Here is a 20496-nt window from a genome sequence, read left to right on the forward strand (position 1 = left end):
GTGTGTGTGTGTGTGTGTGTGTGTGTGTGTGTGTGTGTGTGTGTGTGTGTGTGTGTGTGTGTGTGTGTGTGCAGTGGGTCCAGGATGGAGGGCATCACCCAGCTCTGGTCCCATTGGTGGGCACCCTGCGCCCACAGCACCCAGATCACCGTGGCAACCCCACACACAGCACCCAGATCACCGTGGGCAACCCCACACACAGCACCCAGATCACCGTGGGCAACCCCACACACAGCACCCAGATCACCGTGGGCAACCCCACACACAGCACCCAGATCACCGTGGGCAACCCCACACACAGCCTAATAAATGATTAACAATGCTTACCAATTAACTTAGCATGTCACCACGTGTTTTTATTGAAAACATCCTTTATACAATATTACTCATATTTTCATATTTACATAAGTCACTTTAAAACATATAACTTCACATATGAATGTGCTGCAACACTTATTTATGCACAGTGTAAAAACATGATTCAGGTGGAACACAACAGGATGGACTCATTAGGGTCCTAGTATTCGTAGATGTTTACAGTTTGGATGTGTCTTCAGTTCAGAGAGCAGCTGCTGTGCTGAGGGTCCAGGATGATTACACCACAGATTGAGCTCTCTGAGGGCTGATGGGTTTGATCTCAGTGCTGATGCTAAAGCTCTGAAACCTTCATCTGTTATACTGCACCACTGCAGGCTGTAAGAGAATGAAGGAAACACTTCATCAGATCAGCTGAAGGACACACACAGACAAAAGGGGGAAGCAGTTATTACCTGTGTGTGTGTGTGTGTGTGTGTGTCTGTGTGTGTGTGTGTGTGTGTGTGTGTGTGTGTGTGTGTGTGTGTGTGTGTAGTCTAAAAAAAGAGGGCAGCAGTTATTACCTGGGACAACATTAAAATGTGTATATAGATTGTGTTATGGAGTGTGTATGTAGTGTGCAATGGAGTGTGTGTGTATGCAGTGTGTATGGAGTGTGTATGCAGTGTGTAAGGAATGTGTATGGAGTGTGTGTGGAGTGTGTATGCAGTGTGTATGGAGTGTGTATGCAGTGTGTAAGGAATGTGTATGGAGTGTGTGTGGAGTGTGTATGCAGTGTGTATGGAGTGTGTATGGAGTGTGTATGCAGTGTGTATGGAGTATGTATGGAGTGTGTATGCAGTGTGTATGGAGTGTGTATAGAGTGTGTATGTATGGAGTGTGTATGGAGTGTGTATGGAGTGTGTGTGGAGTGTGTGTGGAGTGTGTATGGAGTGTGTGTGGAGTGTGTAATGGGGTGTATGGAGTGTGTATGGAGTCTGTGTGGAGTGTGTAATGGAGTGTGTGTGGAGTGTGTATAGAGTGTGTATGGAGTGTGTAATGGGGTGTATGGAGTGTGTATGCAGTGTGTATGGAGTGTGTAATGGAGTGTGTGTGCAGTGTGTATGGAGTGTGTATGGAGTGTGTAATGGAGTGTGTATGGAGTGTGTGTGGAGTGTGTGTGGAGTGTGTATGGAGTGTGTGTGGAGTGTGTATGGAGTGTGCGTGGAGTGTGTGTGGAGTTTGTATAGAGTGTGTGTGGAGCGTGTATAACATTAAACTAAATAAAGTACATGAAATGACATGGTGTAATGAGCAGTGTTGGTAGTAACGGCGTTTAAGTATAACGCCGTTACTAACGGCGCTACTTTGTCAGTAACGAAGTAATCTAATTAATTACTTTTCTCATCGTTGCAACGCCGTTATCGTTACTGAGAATTTAAAGCGTCGCGTTACTACAATTTGGCTGAATGAAGCGAGTTCACTGGATAGGATCATGGAATACCCTCCCCTGAGCTATAAATAAATGTAGGCTATATTAGCCTAATCACCCTTGACAGACTAGGCATAGCAACCAAGATACTGTACATCAGAGTGGAATATGGAAATAATTTCATTAAAGGCACACTTCCAACTTCAGGAGGGGAAAAAAGACTTGAATAGGCTACTCACCAAATCCAAGCCATTTCATTTGCACGTAGCGAACTTCCCACGATAGCTTATAGGCATAATAGTGACAAGTAAATGTGCACTTTCTCTGTCTGTCGGATTTCTATAGTTTCTTGACAGGGCTACTTCACTGAAACTGAAGGTTATTTTCAAAGGAGGACCCTATACATTTTAAAGATAGCCTATTTTATTTTTGAGGGCTTCTGATATCGGGGGTTACCTTACAGTAAAATTAATCATTAGCCTATTACACGTCTCTGCTGCATAGCCTACATTTCGTCAGGGCCGTTCAACTGGAGAAGGGGTTGTTCATTTACTCCTGTAGATTGCAAATATAGACTTGCTGCGACTTCCGAACAGTTTTGTGAGTGCTACTTTGTTAATATTTGGGAAACTGCGAGTAAGGGGCGGCCGCGACCGCGCAGCCCTGGCTGCTGAAGTGCCACGAGAGCGCAACGAATCGTCAGAAACAATATATTTAAGCTCACAATAATCAGACTGGCCCAAAACGTTAACGGCCCACCGGGAATCCTCCCGCATCTCCCGATAGCCACCCCGGGCCTGGGCTGGGTGGGCGGATGCCATGCGCACGTTCTGACTTCCACCCACTAATTGTACCGAATAATTGGTTTTATTCTTCAATCAGTTAGGCTATAATAAATATGTATGACGTTAAAGATGTTATATAACATAAAAATTAACGTCAGTTACTTTGCTGAGTAACTAATTACTTTTACAGTGAGGTAACTGAGTTACTAACTCAATTACTTTTTGGCAGAAGTAATTTGTAACGGTAACTAATTACTTTTTAAAAGTAAGATGACCAACACTGGTAATGAGTGAAATGAGTCAGTGGTGTGTGTGTGTGTGTGTGTGTGTGTGTGTGTGTGTGTGTGTGTGTGTGTGTGTGTGTGTGTGTGTGTGTGTGTGTGTGTGTGTGTGTGTGTGTGTGTGTGTGTGTGTGTGTGTGTGTGTTATGTGGTCTTGTGATACTCACTGTAGTTTCTCCAGTTTACAGTTGGGATCCTCCAGAAGAGAAGAAAGATGCTTCACTCCTGAGTCTCCTGCTTCATTCCCACCCAGCTGCAGCTCTCTCATGTGTGAGGGGTTTGATCTCAGTGCTGATGCAAGAGCTCTGAAGCCTTCCTCTCCAATACTGCAGCATGACAGGCTGTAGAGAGAAGTAGGAGAAATACTTCATCTTCATTTCCTTTTGGACAATCAACATTACTGACACATTTACAATACACTTTGTGTGTGTGTGTGTGTGTGTGTGTGTGTGTGTGTGTGTCCAGGCTGATTCCCCCACAGATTGAGCTCTCTGAGGGCTGATGGGTTTGATCTCAGTGCTGATGCTAAAGCTCTGAAACCTTCATCTCTTATACTGCAGCCATACAGGCTGTAGGAGAAAGAAGGAAACACTTACTCAGATCAGCTGAAGGACACACACAGACCAACGAGGCAAGCAGTTATTACCTCTGTGTGTGTGTGTGTGTGTGTGTGTGTGTGTGTGTGTGTGTGTGTGTGTTGTGATTGTGTCGTCTAAACAAAGAGGGCAGCAGTTATTACCTGGGACAACATTAAAATGTGTATATAGATTGTGTTATGCAGTGTGTATGGAGTGTGTATGGAGTGTGTGTGGAGTGTGTATGCAATGTGTATGGAGTGTGTAATGGAGTGTGTATGGAGTGTGTAAGGGGTGTGTATGGAGTGTGTATGGTGTGTGTGTGGAGTGTGTATGGAGTGTGTGTGGAGTGTGTGTGGAGTGTGTGTGGAGTGTGTATGGAGTGTGTGTGGAGTGTGTGTGGAGTGTGTGTGGAGTGTGTATGCAGTGTGTATGGAGTGTGTATGGAGTGTGTGTGGAGTGTGTATGGAGTGTGTGTGGAGTGAGTATGGAGTGTGTGTGGAGTGTGTATGGAGTGTGTAATGGAATGTGTATGGAGTGTGTATGGGGTGTGTATGGAGTGTGTGTGGAGTGTGTGTGGAGTGTGTGTGGAGTGTGTAATGGAGTGTGTGTGGAGTGTGTATGGAGTGTGTATGCAGTGTGTATGGAGTGTGTATGGAGTGTGTGTGGAGTGTGTATGCAATGTGTATGGAGTGTGTAATGGAGTGTGTATGGAGTGTGTAAGGGGTGTGTATGGAGTGTGTATGGTGTGTGTATGGAGTGTGTATGGAGTGTGTGTGGAGTGTGTGTGGAGTGTGTGTGGAGTGTGTATGGAGTGTGTATGGAGTGTGTGTGGAGTGTGTGTGGAGTGTGTATGCAGTGTGTATGGAGTGTGTATGGAGTGTGTATGGAGTGTGTATGGAGTGTGTGTGGAGTGTGTATGGAGTGTGTGTGGAGTGAGTATGGAGTGTGTATGGAGTGTGTATGGAGTGTGTAATGGAATGTGTATGGAGTGTGTATGGGGTGTGTATGGAGTGTGTGTGGAGTGTGTGTGGAGTGTGTGTGGAGTGTGTAATGGAGTGTGTGTGGAGTGTGTATGGAGTGTGTATGGAGTGTGTGTGGAGTGAATAATGGAGTGAGTATGTATTGAGTGTGTATGGGGTGTGTATTGAGTGCGTATGGAGTGTGTAATGGAGTGTGTGTGGAGTGTGTGTGGAGTGTGTATAGAGTGTGTATGGAGTGTGTATAACATTAAACTAAATAAATTACATGAAATTACATGGTGTAATGAGTGAAATTAGTCAGTGGCGTGTGTGTGTGTGTGTGTGTGTGTGTGTGTGTGTGTGTGTGTGTGTGTGTGTGTGTGTGTGTGTGTGTGTGTGTGATTTGGTCTTGTGATACTCACTGTAGTGTCTCCAGTTTACAGTTGGGATCCTCCAGAAGAGAAGAAAGATGCTTCACTCCTGAGTCTCCTGCTGCTCTATTCTCACTCAGCTGCAGCTCTCTCATGTGTGAGGGGTTTGATCTCAGTGCTGATGCAAGAGCTCTGAAGCCTTCCTCTCCAATACTGCAGTTATCCAGGCTGTAGAGAGAAGTAGGAGAAATACTTCATTTCCTTCTGGAAAATCAACATTACAGTCAAATTTACAATACACTTTGTGTGTGTGTGTGTGTGTGTGTGTGTGTGTGTGTGTGTGTGTTGTGATTGTGTCGTCTAAACAAAGAGGGCAGCAGTATTACCTGGGACAACATTAAAATGTGTATATAGATTGTGATATGCAGTGTGTGTGGAGTGTGTGTGGAGTGTGTATGGAGTGTGTAATGGAGTGTGTATGGAGTGTGTGTGGAGTGTGTGTGGAGTGTGTAATGGAGTGTGTATGGAGTGTGTGTGGAGAGTGTGTGGAGTGTGTAATGGAGTGTGTATGGAGTGTGTGTGGAGTGTGTGTGGAGTGTGTATAGAGTGTGTATAGAGTGTGTGTGGAGTGTGTAATGGAGTGTGTGTGGAGTGTGTATGGAGTGTGTATGGAGTGTGTAATGGAGTGTGTGTGGAGTGTGTATGGAGTGTGTAAAGAGTGTGTATGGAGTGTGTATGGAGTGTGAGTGCAGTGTGCGTGGAGTGTGTATGGAGTGTGTAATGGAGTGTGTAATGGAGTGTCTGTGTGTGTGTGTGTGTGTGTGTGTGTGTGTGTGTGTTTGTGTGTGTGTGTGTGTGTGTGTGTGTGTGTGTGTGTGTGTGTGTGTGTGTGTGTGTGTTATTTGGTCTTGTGATACTCACTGTAGTTTCTCCAGTTTACAGTTGGGATCCTCCAGAAGAGAAGAAAGATGCTTCACTCCTGAGTCTCCTGCTGCTTCATTCTCACTCAGCTGCAGCTCTCTCATGTGTGAGGGGTTTGATCTCAGTGCTGATGCAAGAGCTCTGAAGCCTTCCTCTCCAATACTGCAGTTAACCAGGCTGTAGAGAGAAGTAGGAGAAATACTTCATCTTCATTTCCTTTAGGACAATCAACATTACTGTCACATTTACAATACTCTTTGCGTGTGTGTTTGTTTTGTGTGTGTGTGTGTGAGTGTGTGTGTGTGTGTGTGTGCTATAGTGCTATGGTGTCGTAATGTTACAATGTGAGAGATCACAAAATTGAGTGAGAGAGACAGTAACTGACTGACTCAGTGGTGTGTGTGTGTGTGTGTGTGTGTGTGTGTGTGTGTGTGTGTGTGTTCGTGTGAGAAAAAGAGATAAAACACAACGTCAAATGCACTGATAGCAACTCAGTATTTGGTCTGGTGATACTCACTGTAGTTTCTCCAGTTTACAGTTGGGATCCTCCAGAAGAGGAGAAACATGCTTCACTCCTGAGTCTCCTGCTTTATTCCAACTCAGCTGCAGCTCTCTCATGTGTGAGGGGTTTGATCTCAGTGCTGATGCAAGAGCTCTGAAGCCTTCCTCTCCAATACTGCAGCAATACAGGCTGTAGAGAGAAGTAGGAGAAATACTTCATCTTCATTTCCTTTTGGACAATCAACATTACTGTCACATTTAGTTTGAGTGTGTGTGTGTGTGTGTGTGTGTGTGTGTGTGTGTGTGTGTGTGTGTGTGTGTGTGTGTGTGTGTGTGTGCATGTGTGCGTCGTGTGTGTGTATGTGTGTGTTTGTGTGTGTGTGTGTGTGTGTGTGTGTGTGTGTGTGTGTGTGTGTGTGTGTGTGTGTGTGTGTGTGTGTGCATGTGTGCGTCGTGTGTGTGTATGTGTGTGTGTGTGTGTGTGTGTTTTCATGGGCGGTGCCAGGAGCTGCTGCTACAGCTGCATTATCATCACTGATACACATCAGATTCATCACTCACCCCCCTTTACAGCTGCATTATCATCACTGATACACATCAGATTCATCACTCACCCCCCTTTACAGCTGCTGCTACAGCTGCATTATCATCACTGATACACATCAGATTCATCACTCACCCCCCTTTACAGCTGCTGCTACAGCTGCATTATCATCACTGATACACATCAGATTCACCACTCACCCCCCTTTACAGCTGCTGCTACAGCTGCATTATCATCACTGATACACATCAGATTCATCACTCACCCCCCTTTACAGCTGCTGCTACAGCTGCATTATCATCACTGATACACATCAGATTCATCACTCACCCCCCTTTACAGCTGTTGCTACAGCTGCATTATCATCACTGATACACATCAGATTCATCACTCACCCCCCTTTACAGCTGCTGCTACAGCTGCATTATCATCACTGATACACATCAGATTCATCACTCACCCCCCTTTACAGCTGCTGCTACAGCTGCATTATCATCACTGATACACATCAGATTCATCACTCACCCCCCTTTACAGCTGCTGCTACAGCTGCATTATCATCACTGATACACATCAGATTCATCACTCACCCCCCTTTACAGCTGCTGCTACAGCTGCATTATCATCACTGATACACATCAGATTCATCACTCACCCCCCTTTACAGCTGCTGCTACAGCTGCATTATCATCACTGATACACATCAGATTCATCACTCACCCCCCTTTACAGCTGCTGCTACAGCTGCATTATCATCACTGATACACATCAGATTCATCACTCACCCCCCTTTACAGCTGCTGCTACAGCTGCATTATCATCACTGATACACATCAGATTCATCACTCACCCCCCTTTACAGCTGCTGCTACAGCTGCATTATCATCACTGATACACATCAGATTCATCACTCACCCCCCTTTACAGCTGCTGCTACAGCTGCATTATCATCACTGATACACATCAGATTCATCACTCACCCCCCTTTACAGCTGCTGCTACAGCTGCATTATCATCACTGATACACATCAGATTCATCACTCACCCCCCTTTACAGCTGCTGCTACAGCTGCAATATCATCACTGATACACATCAGATTCATCACTCACCCCCCTTTACAGCTGCTGCTACAGCTGCATTATCATCACTGATACACATCAGATTCATCACTCACCCCCCTTTACAGCTGCTGCTACAGCTGCATTATCATCACTGATACACATCAGATTCATCACTCACCCCCCTTTACAGCTGCTGCTACAGCTGCATTATCATCACTGATACACATCAGATTCATCACTCACCCCCCTTTACAGCTGCTGCTACAGCTGCATTATCATCACTGATACACATCAGATTCATCACTCACCCCCCTTTACAGCTGCTGCTACAGCTGCATTATCATCACTGATACACATCAGATTCATCACTCACCCCCCTTTACAGCTGCTGCTACAGCTGCATTATCATCACTGATACACATCAGATTCATCACTCACCCCCCTTTACAGCTGCTGCTACAGCTGCATTATCATCACTGATACACATCAGATTCATCACTCACCCCCCTTTACAGCTGCTGCTACAGCTGCATTATCATCACTGATACACATCAGATTCATCACTCACCCCCCTTTACAGCTGCTGCTACAGCTGCATTATCATCACTGATACACATCAGATTCATCACTCACCCCCCTTTAAAGCTGCTGCTACAGCTGCATTATCATCACTGATACACATCAGATTCATCACTCACCCCCCTTTACAGCTGCTGCTACAGCTGCATTATCATCACTGATACACATCAGATTCATCACTCACCCCCCTTTACAGCTGCTGCTACAGCTGCATTATCATCACTGATACACATCAGATTCATCACTCACCCCCCTTTACAGCTGCTGCTACAGCTGCATTATCATCACTGATACACATCAGATTCATCACTCACCCCCCTTTACAGCTGCTGCTACAGCTGCATTATCATCACTGATACACATCAGATTCATCACTCACCCCCCTTTACAGCTGCTGCTACAGCTGCATTATCATCACTGATACACATCAGAGCATCTTACAATGAAACAGCCTCACTGTACTGAACACACAGCACTGTGTACATTTCACAAAACTGTACTTCTATATGGCAAAAGAAAGGACATGGAATAGTCTATTTATGTTGATGTGATTAAGAAAACAATGATGATTGATTTTGTAACACCATCAGCAACACCACCTTTAACCCCAGCTGTTTTATGTGAAGTGAATGCAACAACAACCACTAACCGTAATGTCTGCAGTGTGCAGTGAGGATCCTGCAGTAAAGCACACAGCTGAGTCACTCCCAAGACTCCTGGTATGTGCTCACTCAGATCCAGCTGAGTCATGAGTAAGGGGTTTGAACCCACAGCTGAAGCCACAGCAGCACAGGCTTCCTCAGCAGCACAACTCTTCAGGAACCTGGACAAATAAGGAGGACAACACACCTTTCATCTCACCTGACATAAACAACACTGATGTGGGCATAGAAAGACACAAAGACTTTTGGCAAGTCAGACAATCGAGTAATAATGAAATGATGAGCTGCCACATGTGCTGTTTTCAGGGAAAAGGGTGCATTGCTACCCATTTATGTGTGTGTTATTATTTGATCTGTTTGGCCTGGTGCTGCAGCTTTAAATCTTATAGGTTCAGTTTTCTCTGCAGGACCTAAGCTCATCTTGTCTCTTCAAATATCATATTCATTAAAGACCAACTGAATCTCTACAGAAGGTGTCTCCACCACAACAAAGTCAACAGCAAGCAGTCTGAATCTTAACAAGCTTGATATATCCATGTGAAGCATTTGACAACCTTTGATACACAACTGGACTGTCCACTGCTCTTCCAGAAATATACTTACTGGACATTTCTCAGTGCACACTGTGGATCCTCCTTCAGGTCTAAAAGCAGTTTGACTCCAGATTTCCCTGGATTATTTCCTCTGAGATCAAGATCTCTGAGGTGTTTGGGATTTACCCTCAGGGCTGAAGCCAGACTAGCATAGCCCTTCTCTGTGATACTGCAGTCAGAGAGCCTAGAAGGAAATTATTATTTAGTCAATGCACCAGGAAACACATACTAGATAGGCTACTGTAGTTGCAAGAGCTCTGAATCCTTCGTCTTAAATCTAAATTTAAGACAAAATTGTTCTCAGATGCTTTCTGCTCACTGTCTTTTAATTATTCCACCTTGAGTCTCTTATGTTATTTATTCTTTATTGATTTTATCTTGATTTATGCTTTCTTTTTATTTTCTATTGTGATCCTTATTATTATTATTATTATTATCATTATTATTATTACTATTACTCTTTGCCTATCTGCTATAATTACTGTTTGTTTTTTGTTTATGTAAAGCACATTGAATGACCTCTGTGTATGAAATGTGCTATTTAAATAAACTTGACTTGACTGCAGTTTGACAGGCTGTAGAGAGAAGTAGGATAAATACTTCATCTTCATTTCCTTTTGGACAATCAACATTACTGTCAAATTTACAATACTGTTTGTGTGTGTGTGTGTGGGGGGGGGGGGGTGTTGTGGTTGTGTCTAAGTGAGAGACTTAATGGAGGAGTGACTGAGTGAGTGAATCAGTGGTGTGTGTGTGTGTGTGTGTGTGTGTTGTGATTGTGTGGGAGTGAGTGACTAAGGTAAATTAAGGAGTGATTGAGTGGGTGGATCAGTGGGGTGTGTGTGTGTGTGTGTGTGTGTGTGTGTGTGTGTGTGCGTGTGTTGAACATATTTCAAAGAGTACCGTCAACTGAAGAAGAAGTAGTATATACTGTACATGCAGGAGATGATTTTGTATCAACATCAGCAACACCACCTTCAACCCCAGCTGTTTTATGTGAAGTGAATGCACCAACATCTACTAACCGTAATGTCTGCAGTGTGCAGTGGGGATCCTGCAGTAAAGCACACAGCTGAGTCACTCCCAAGGCTCCTGGTATGCGCTCACTCAGATCCAGCTGAGTCATGAGTAAGGGGTTTGAACCCACAGCTGAAGCCACAGCAGCACAGGCTTCCTCAGCAGCACTACTCTTCAGGAACCTGGACACATAAGGAGGACAACACACCTTTCATCTCACCTGACATAAACAACACTGATGTGGTCATAGAAGGACTTAAAGACTTTGGCGAGACAGACAATCGAGTAATAATGAAATGATGAGCTGCTACATGTGTTCTTTTCAGGGAAAAGGGTGCATTGCTACCCATTTATGTGTGTTATTATTTTATCTGCTTGGCCTGGTGCTGCAGCTTTAAATCTCACAGATTCTGCAGGACCTAAGCTCATCTGGTCTCTTCAAATATCATATTCATTAAAGACCAACTGAATCTCAACAGAAGGTGTCTCCACCACAACAAAGTCAACTGCAAGCAGTCTGAAACTTCACCAGCTTGATGAAATATATCCATATGAAGCATTTGACGATCTTTGATACACAACTGAACTGTCCACTGTTCTTCCAGAAATATACTTACTGGACATTTCTCAGTGTACACTGTGGATCCTCCTTCAGGTCTAAAAGCAGCTTGACTCCAGATTTCCCTGGATCATTTCCACTGAGATCAAGCTCTCTCAGGTGATTGGGATTTAACCTCAGGGCTGAAGCCAGACTAGCATAGCCCTTCTCTGTGATACTGCAGTCAGAGAGCCTAGAAGGAATGAATTACATACATACACTGGACAACAGCATGTGATGATAAGACCCCTCCCCCCACACACACACACACGCGCACACACACACACACACACACACTAGACAACATCACAACAACACTTTTACTCCTGACTTATTAGTAATCCTTTCAATGTGAATGAGTTAATGTGTGTGGTGTTTGTGAGGTGTCAATACAGAAGGGCACAATCCCACCAGACTGCCATTTCCAACATCACTGCTGCTATGGTGATACTGTAAGAACTCCCCACATCCCCCTATGCCCTGCCCACACACTGCACACATGCATCATACTGCACAAATGAAGCTAGATACCGGATACTGAAATGTCTTACCTGAGTGTCTCCAGTGCACAGTTTGGGTTACCCAGTCCACTACACAATTCTTGGACACCATTATCTCCAATACTGTTGTCATTGAGGTCCAGATGTTTCAGCTTTGAAGACGCTTTGGTGAGGACAGATGCCAGACCTGCACAGCTCCTCTCAGTGAGCCCACAACTGTTGAGCCTTAAGGGGAAAACATTCCATCAGTTAACAGACTCTCTAAAGGACTTTGATATCAAAAGAGCATTAGTGTTGCTATGCTTCTGAATCACACTTAATATAAATGTAAATATCCCCCATTTACATTTCTGCCCATAGCTATTGCTATCCTACTCACAGAGCCTTTTGGGATTCCTCCACCACTGGCTGCAGCCTTAGGAGACATTCATTAGACCTGCTGTACTTCTTCAAATCAAACACATCCAGCTTTTCTGCTGACGTCAGAAGCACAAACACAAGAGCTGACCACTGTGTGGATGAGAGTTTGGCAGCTGAAAGTGTCCCTGCACTCAGGAAGCTCTGGACCTCCTCCACTAAGGAGTGATCATTGACTTCATTCAGACAGTGGAAGAGGTTGAGAACTCTTTCTGATGATGGCATCTCCCTGATCTTTGTCTTAATGTACCTGCCTATTTCTTCTTTGCTTTCATGGTGTGCTTCCTTTATTAGGCCTCTCAAGAGTCTCTGGTTGGATTCCAGAGAGAAGCCAAGAAGGAAACGGAGGAACAGATCAAAGCGCCCATCTTCATGTTCCATTGCTTTGTCCACTGCACTCTTCTGTAAGGTGGTCATGGGTTTGCCCGTTTTCCATTTCAGACGTTGAAACATTGTTCTGGGGGGTTGCTGTGGGGACATGAGATCTTTCCCCTCAGTTATTAACATCAGGATCACATACAGAGCTGCAAGGTACTCCTGGATGCTCAGATGCACAAAGCAGTACAACTTTTCCTGATGAAGGCCTGACTCCTCCTGAAAGATCTGGGTGCAGATGCCACAGTGTACTGCTGCCTCTCTGACATCAATACCACTCTCTCTCAGGTCGTCTTCATAAAAGATCAGGTTGCCCTTGTTCAGCTGCTCGTAGGCCAACTTTCCTAGAGCGAGGAGACTAGCCTGGTTCCACTGTGGATCTGTGTCATAAACTCCTTCAAACTTCAGACTCCTCTGCTTGGTTTGAAAAACAAGGAAATACGTGTACATCTCTGTCAAAGTCTTTGGAACTTGCTTATCTCCTTCAGTCTTAAGAATACGTTCAATAACAGTAGCTGCAATCCAGCAAAACACTGGTATGTGGCACATAATGTGGAGGCTTCTTGATGATTCTATGTGAGTGACAACTTTGCTGGCAAGATTCTCATCACTGATCCTCTTCCTGAAGTACTCCTCCTTCTGAGCGTCGCTGAACCCTTGTACTTCTGTGACCCGGTCAACACACTCAGGAGGGATTTGATTGGCTGCTGCTGGTCGAGAGGTGATCCAAACGAGAGCAGAGCGAAGCAGATCACCTTTGATGAGATTTGTCAGCAGAACATCCAATGAAGTGACATTCGTCATTTCAGTCAAAATGTCATTTTTCTGAAAGTCTAGCTGGAGTCGGCACTCATCCAGACCGTCAAAGATGAACAACACTTTGTACTTCCCCTGGCTGGGAAAGGTTAACTGCTTAATTTCTGAGAAAAAGTGGTGAAGAAGATCCATCAAAGAGAGCTGTTTATCTTTCATGCGGTTTAGCTCCCTAAAAGGCAGTGGAAAGATGAAGTGGACATCTTGGTTTTCTTTTCCTTCAGCCCAGTCCAGGATGTACTTCTGAACTGAGACAGTTTTGCCAATGCCAGCTACTCCCTTTGTGATGACACTTCTGATTGGTTTGTCTTGGCCAGGCAGGGGCTTAAAGATATCTCTGCATTTGATTGGTGTCTCCTGTCCAGCTGGTCTCTTGGAAATGGACTCAATCTGCCTGACTTCATGCTCCTCATTTACTTTTCCACTTCCTCCCTCTGTGATGTAAACCTCTGTGTAGATCTTTTCCAGCAGAGCAGAGCTCCCTTGCTTGGGCATTCCTTCAAACACACTCTGGTACTTGTTCTTGAGATTTTTCTTCAATTCAGTCTGCCACACTACACAAAGTTCAACTACAGAAAAGCATAAATCATGTCAAAAACAAAATAATGTTAGCCAGCCACCAATACTAAAGAAAATGTCCAATGTGTCTTTTACACCATGCCTTTTAGTGCCTTATTGATGTTCAATTCAGATGGAAATACATATCTACATATCTACATACAATGCATAAACACTGACATCAGAAATAGCTTTCTAAGTCAATTTCTAAGACAAATGTATTCCCTACACTGGACTATTTGACTTTATGACACTAAAAATGACCTTATTGTACTACAACTGACCCTAGGCAAATGGGTTGGGCCCTTGAGTCGTGGATCTGTCCGAGGTTTCTTCCTATACTGTATGTATCTCCAATTCTAAGGAGTTTTTCCTCACTACTGTTACTCATGGACTCTCTCTGTTTGTTTAACACTCTGTGAAGCACCATGAGACATGTGCAATACTCTATGATAAAATTGAAATTATTTTCTGTTTCTCTGATGTAGCTCTCTTTTTTATTGATCAAAACCATAGGAAATGCAATTAAGGGAACATGTCTTACTTTCTTGCAGTTTGTCAGCAATACTATTCTGCTTCATGTTCCTCAGGAAGTGCAGTGCCATCTTAAGAGCCCCTTCTCTGGCATTAGTCTCATCCTGCTCTTTACCTTCAGACTTCTCTTGGTAATCTGGACTCACAATCTTCTTGAATCTCTTCAGCTCATTCTTCACAAAGGTGATGATCTTCTCCTCAAGCACCTGGTGTACAAATATCTGGTTATAGTTTGCACTACAATACCCAGCTTCCATATTATTATTGTTCTGCATTGTGAATGTCAAATGTCATTGTGAATGTCATTTTGTCAAAGTGTGTATATCAGTGCAGCATGATATAGCTGCATCCAGACCTGGAATATGCGCTTGAGTTTCTTCTGGGTATACTTGTCACTGACAGTATCTGGTTTGCATTCTTCCATTTCACCACTGAGTATTTAGGGCAAAACAAACCACAAATAGACTTCCATTAGTTGTGCATGCAAGCATTTGTAAAACACTGATATCTGCCTGATGCCTAAACTTCTGATCTTGATGATCTGAACCAAAAATCTATCTGTATCTAAGTTGGAATTAGCATTATAATACGCATACTGTATCTGCATCCTACATATTGAAGACCATCCTGTTTGATTTAGTTTAGATTATGCGGTCAGTGGCACCTTATATTTCAGAAATGCTGATACTAAGGGCTGATTTGAGGGCGTTTGTGTGTCAGGCTTGTTAGACTGTGGAACCGACCCACGGCATGAATGAATGAATCAGGTTTGATTTGATGTACCTGTACTATGTCCACCATACTTGTACAACGCCTCACAGTCAAAGCAGATAATAGTCTGTGACTGTGTCATCACATAGGCCCACATTTTGCCCTTCTTGCTGCACAACTTTTGCTGTCAGCCATATTGTCAGTGAAAGTGGAGTATAGTAAACGCATCAAATAAACTATTGTGGCTCTTAAGGGAAAAGGGGAAACACATACTTGGTATTTATGGCCTAAAATGTTCCTGACCACTGATCTAAACAGAAGCACAAAGAGTCATACATGATGGAGATCCCATCCAATAGCTGAGTCTTTCCCAGGGGAAATAAAGCCAGCGTCTGATTCCTGGTCTGTTTTAAGGACTTGCCTTGATCCATCTGTGACATCATCATGTTGGAAGTTTATGAAGCGACTCTCTGACTTGTTACTCTTCATGGACACACAAGTGGGCACAGGTGATGGAGGCCTCTCATGATGGAGTGAGCTGTGGTGTAAAAATGAAGTCTGTGACAAAAATATGCTGTTTCCCATATAGAGCTGGGATGCTCTTTATAGCACAAATACCCACATCTACTGTATATACAGTATATGCACACAGATCGACAAGTATGCTAATGTAGTGATTCATCAGCAACTTGCAATGCCTTCAACCAATAACTAATTAAGTAATCATCAATGATTTGTTTTGCTACTTTTGCAAGTAGACTACCAGTATTTCATTTTTGGGTGTGAATGTTCAGCCCTCACATTTGGATAGAAACACCTTTAAACTATTAGAAAGATGCTGATTTGCAACTTCTTCAAGACACATAATTTATTATGTGCTAAGCAGTGTACCTTTGAGTGTCGTCCTGTTTTGTGTTGTCCAATTTTTCCATGTTTCAGCCACTCATATCATTCAAATGAATCTCGCCATGACAACCTACAATACAAGAAACATAACCCCTAAAGACAGCACACATCACATATGAATAGCAGACAGCAGGGTAGACATGTTATTATGCACAGCTGTCTTGAACAACAGCAACAAGTATGGCAACAAGTAGTTACAGACCACATGATATCTATGGTAACAGTCAAACCACACCCTACATTATATATGACATATGAGAATGCAATGTAATCCATTATCACTCATCAGTTATCATGTACACATCACAATCGGTCATGGTAGAACTGTTAATATAAACACTTCATGGTTGAACTGTAAAAGATCAGTGTCAATGTTCCTATGAACTATCACAGTGCATTTTACAGTAGAACCATCAAATCAGCACAACTAATTAATGAGAACAGCAGCACTCTTTTGATGGAAGCCATAGCTCTATGATACCACCTAGAAGACCATCTTACTCAATTTAGCTCTAACATGCTCAGGGTCCTTGACTCTAACACCTGCCAAGGTTATTAAAAGGACGTCCAGTAAACCCCAAGCACCATGGAGGAATATCACAACAGTAGCCAATCAGAAGAGAGAATGTAGGAAAACTGAACGTAAATGGAGAAAGACTAAGCTTCAGATTAACTATGATATCTTCAAGTTACGTAGGGCCAGGCATTCTATTTAATCAATTTTAACAATATTAACACATTAGTAACTGTGCTCTGTTTGCCATTGTTGATAAGTTAACAAGTTCCCCAACAGAGCTACCTCAAGATCCACCCTGCCATGCAATCACATAATATAAAATCTACTTAGTCTAACCACTTAGGCCTAGACAAATGTTGATGGTCAAACCCTTGAAAAAACTGTGCTGCAACTTTCAAGTTCATCTACCTGTTGTCATAACGCTCTGCTTACAAGCTTCTTTAAAAGTGTTTTCAACTGTTTGGCATTTGAGCTTTTGCAAATTGTGAACCGTTCTCTCTCTCACATCCCTGCAGCACTTAAGACTGCAGTTATCAAACCTCCCCTTTATATGCAAATAGGACATTGTAGGCTTAAACCAAATCAATACTGTACTTACCGGCCAGTCAGGCTTTCACCAACATCATAACTGCCCTTTAGTTAAGCAAAATATTGCTTGACAGATTAGAAAACTGTGTTGTCCTTCAGTGGTTCAAGTCTTACCTAGAAGACAGGCATTACTTTGTTTCTATTCAGTAGGCCTACCTATGTATAAAAGAAAACCACAGAGTTAGTCAGCTGTACATAGGCTAGTGTATGGCTATAGTGTTCATATTAAACATACATACTGTATTTATGCTCATATAATGCCACTGTTAATACTGCTAATCCTTACTGTAGACTATACTAGTAGTCAACTGTACATATCTGTTTTGATCATACTGCACACTTCATTTGTATACTGCTCTTGTAATGCTACTATTGTAGCGTCCGAGGTAAGGCTCACTTAAGAACATACACTGATACGATACTTCTTTTGGAGGAGACAACAAGCTCTCCGTTTAATGGCGGCTCACCACAACTAACAACAATCCCACACACGCACTCTCACACCGGAACCTCAATCACACCAGTCATCACCATGGTAACTCATAACAAATCTCCCCTTCTCATATTAAATGCTACATTCTTCCCCCCCATCAAAAAGGAACGTCCTCGTTTCTTAAGAAAGAACAAAATTGAAGAAAGACAGAGTGAGAAAAAAAAAAACACACATCCTGTCATAAACTCACATCCACGATATAATAACTCCAAAGCAGTTACACATCACTACACATCACACTGAACTTGCCCCGCCCCTTAAAGCTACAATAAAACAGATCAAAACATTCTGCCCTGAGTATTGTGTAACAGAACAAGCAAGAGGGTGGGTTGAGAGAGAGAGAGAGAGAGAGAGAGAGAGAGAGAGAGAGAGAGAGAGAGAGAGAGAGCACGTGCATGTGTGTCCCGTCGTGATGTCAGTCCATGACGAAGTCCCTTAGTCGCTGCGGGAGTTGGAGAACTCTTCCAGCTCTTGAGGTCCTCTCATCAGCAGGCGATGAAAACCCGCCACTCACAGCAGGTTGGTCAGGATCCAGATCTTCCACATGCTCCGGGAGGGCTGTGCTGGTGCTCTCCAGGTCATCCACAGGAGATGCTGGGGGGCCAGCAGCCACAGGTAGGCCCCTGGGAGAGACAGGCCACGGTAAGGTGTATGGGCGCAGTCGGTTATAATGAGCCCTCACACGGGGAGAGTTACCCTCTAATGGACTTGCCAGTTCGTAGGTGACACCAACTTCACCCGAGACATCCAAACGTCCCTGCACTCTGTAGGGCCCCTTCCAATGAGGAGCCAACTTGAGACGGCTCTCTGTAGGGTCGTGTAGCCACACAAGGTCTCCAACGTCATATGGACGGTGTCTCATGTGAACATCATAGTGGGCCTTCTGACGCTCCTGTGCCACAGTCGCATTGTCTGTGGCTCTCTTGAAAGCAGTTTCCAATCCTGCCCTGAGGGAGGCAGCAAAACTCGCTGGGCAAGCATTTCCCCAGCCTGTCCCTGTCGGAGGACCAAGGAGCACATCAGCTGGGATCCTCGCTTCTCTGCCATGGGTGAGGAAGAAAGGGGTGAACCCTGTGCTGGCATGCACACTAGTGTTGTAGGCAAAAGCGACCTGTTTCAGAAAAGAGTCCCACTCCCCTTCACAGGAGAGAAGGGTCTTTGCCAACTGGTCAATTACAGTTCGATTCAGTCTTTCGACCATGCCATCTGAGCGAGGGTTGTATGGCGTAGTGCGAGTCTTTTTTATGCCCAGTAGCTGACACATGTTCCTGACTAGCTCAGACTCAAACTGCCTCCCCATATCTGTATGCAATGTCTCCATTACTCCATGTTCCATAACATATTCATTAAACAGACAAGAGGCCACTGTCAGTGCTGTCTGGTCAGGGATGGCATACAAGTTGACATATTTGGTATAATAGTCTTCTACAGCCAGCATATATCTGTTTCCCCGTGATGTCACAGGCAGCTCTAAAATGTCCGCAGCCACCCGCTGGAAAGGTCTTACTGCCTGCGAGCTCATCAAAGGTGCCTGGTATTTAGGAACAGGTGACTTCCTCCTCTGGCATGCATAGCACTCCTCACACCACTTCCGTATGTCACGGTGCATGCTAGGCCAAAAACACATACGCCGTGCTCGTGCCAGGACCTTTTCAAAGGCCAGATGACCCACAAGTGGGCCTCCATGCAGCTGCCTCAGGAGCTCTGGGACCAGTGCAGCTGGAATGACTGTTTGTGCTATCTGCCCAACCCCAGGTTGCTCCAGCATGCGGCATAGCAGTCCATCAACCAAGGTAAGAGCTGGGAACTCACTCCACAACCGCCTCACTGTCAGAGGGGCCTTTTTCACCTTCCACCTCAGGGGTCTTTGGCCACTCTCCACCCATGACATCACCACGCTGATATCAGTGTCATTTCTCTGCATGTCTTCGATTGAGGTGCCATCCTGAGACAAGGAGTACAGCATACGGTGGTCTGGTTCAGTGTCAGACTCTGGCTGGGAAGGCTGCTCACCTGCCAATGGACTGACAGGAACCTGAAGAGGAGTGTCTACTATACACACAGCAGGAACACCGCTGGCAACATCAGTTTGCGTTGCAACATGTATGTTCATGGGAGGGGCCTGACTGGCAGCATCAATGTCATCATCCGAGGACCGTCGGCGAGACAGGGCGTCTGCATTCGCATGTCGTGAACCCTCTTTATGAACTATCTCCCAGTCATAAGGGTCAAGTTCCAGGGCCCACCTGGTGCGCCGTCCTGTTCTGTCATTAGCCAGGGAGAGACGTCGTAGTCCAAGCAGGGGCCTATGGTCAGTTATAATTGTGAACGACTGAAGCCCCAGGTAATGTCTGAAGTGACGCACAGCCCACACAATGGCCCACATTTCTCTATCAAAGGTAGACCATTTCCGCTCTGCTGCTGTGAGGGAGTGACTAGCAAAGCCCACCACTCTCTCAACATCATCTGACTTCTGAGCCAATACAGCACCCACTGCCACCTGGGATGCATCTGTATATAATGCGAATGGCAGCGAAAAGTCTGGATGAGCCATCACTGGTTCCGAGCAAAGGGCATCGCGCAAAAAGTCAAATGAAGCCTGGCACTCTGGCGTCCACTGAAAAGGCACGTCTTTGCCCATCAAATGGTTAAGTGGGGCAGCTCGTTGTGCAAAGCCCTGGATGAACCTCCTGTAGTATGAGCTCAGTCCAAGAAATGCACGTACCTCCGTTGCTGACCGTGGGACAGGCCATGACTGCACCTTTTTGATGTTGCGTGGATCAGGGCGTAGCCCTTCATGTGAGATCACATGGCCAAGAAACACAACATGATCCCGGGCCAGGTGGCACTTCCTTGCATTCAGCCTCAGTCCAGCTTCCTCTATCCTCTTAAGGACCTCATCCAGGT

At 44.6% G+C, this 20496-nt stretch overlaps 1 protein-coding gene across 1 annotated transcript; it reads right to left on the reverse strand.

Annotated features, from left to right (window-relative positions):
• Nucleotides 1–447: 447 nt before the first annotated feature.
• Nucleotides 448–14801, reverse strand: LOC134059648 (NACHT, LRR and PYD domains-containing protein 12-like). The gene is made up of 10 exons (XM_062516091.1): nt 14730–14801; nt 14376–14580; nt 12057–13851; nt 11729–11902; nt 11197–11370; nt 10578–10761; nt 5622–5791; nt 4752–4928; nt 2960–3133; nt 448–693 (listed from the first exon to the last, which is right to left on the reverse strand). Exons 1-10 carry the CDS (start codon nt 14796–14798, stop codon nt 510–512), a joined length of 3306 nt encoding a protein of 1101 aa, XP_062372075.1. The 5' UTR covers nt 14799–14801; the 3' UTR covers nt 448–509.
• Between the last annotated feature and the right edge of the window lie 5695 nt (nt 14802–20496).

Source organism: Sardina pilchardus, chromosome 16 (genome assembly GCF_963854185.1).
Source record: "Sardina pilchardus chromosome 16, fSarPil1.1, whole genome shotgun sequence".
Lineage (NCBI taxonomy): Eukaryota > Metazoa > Chordata > Actinopteri > Clupeiformes > Clupeidae > Sardina > Sardina pilchardus.

Excerpts from the sequence above, each read along its gene's own strand:
- LOC134059648 (XM_062516091.1), bottom strand. The coding sequence starts at position 14,798 with ATGGAAGAATGCAAACCAGATACTGTCAGTGACAAGTATACCCAGAAG. Across the intron at positions 14,581-14,729 it reads AACTCAAGCGCATATTCCAG|GTGCTTGAGGAGAAGATCAT; the intron begins GTCTGGATGCAG and ends TTTGTACACCAG. Across the intron at positions 5,792-10,577 it reads AGACATTACGGTTAGTAGAT|AACTGCAGTATTGGAGAGGA; the intron begins GTTGGTGCATTC and ends TACAGCCTGGTT.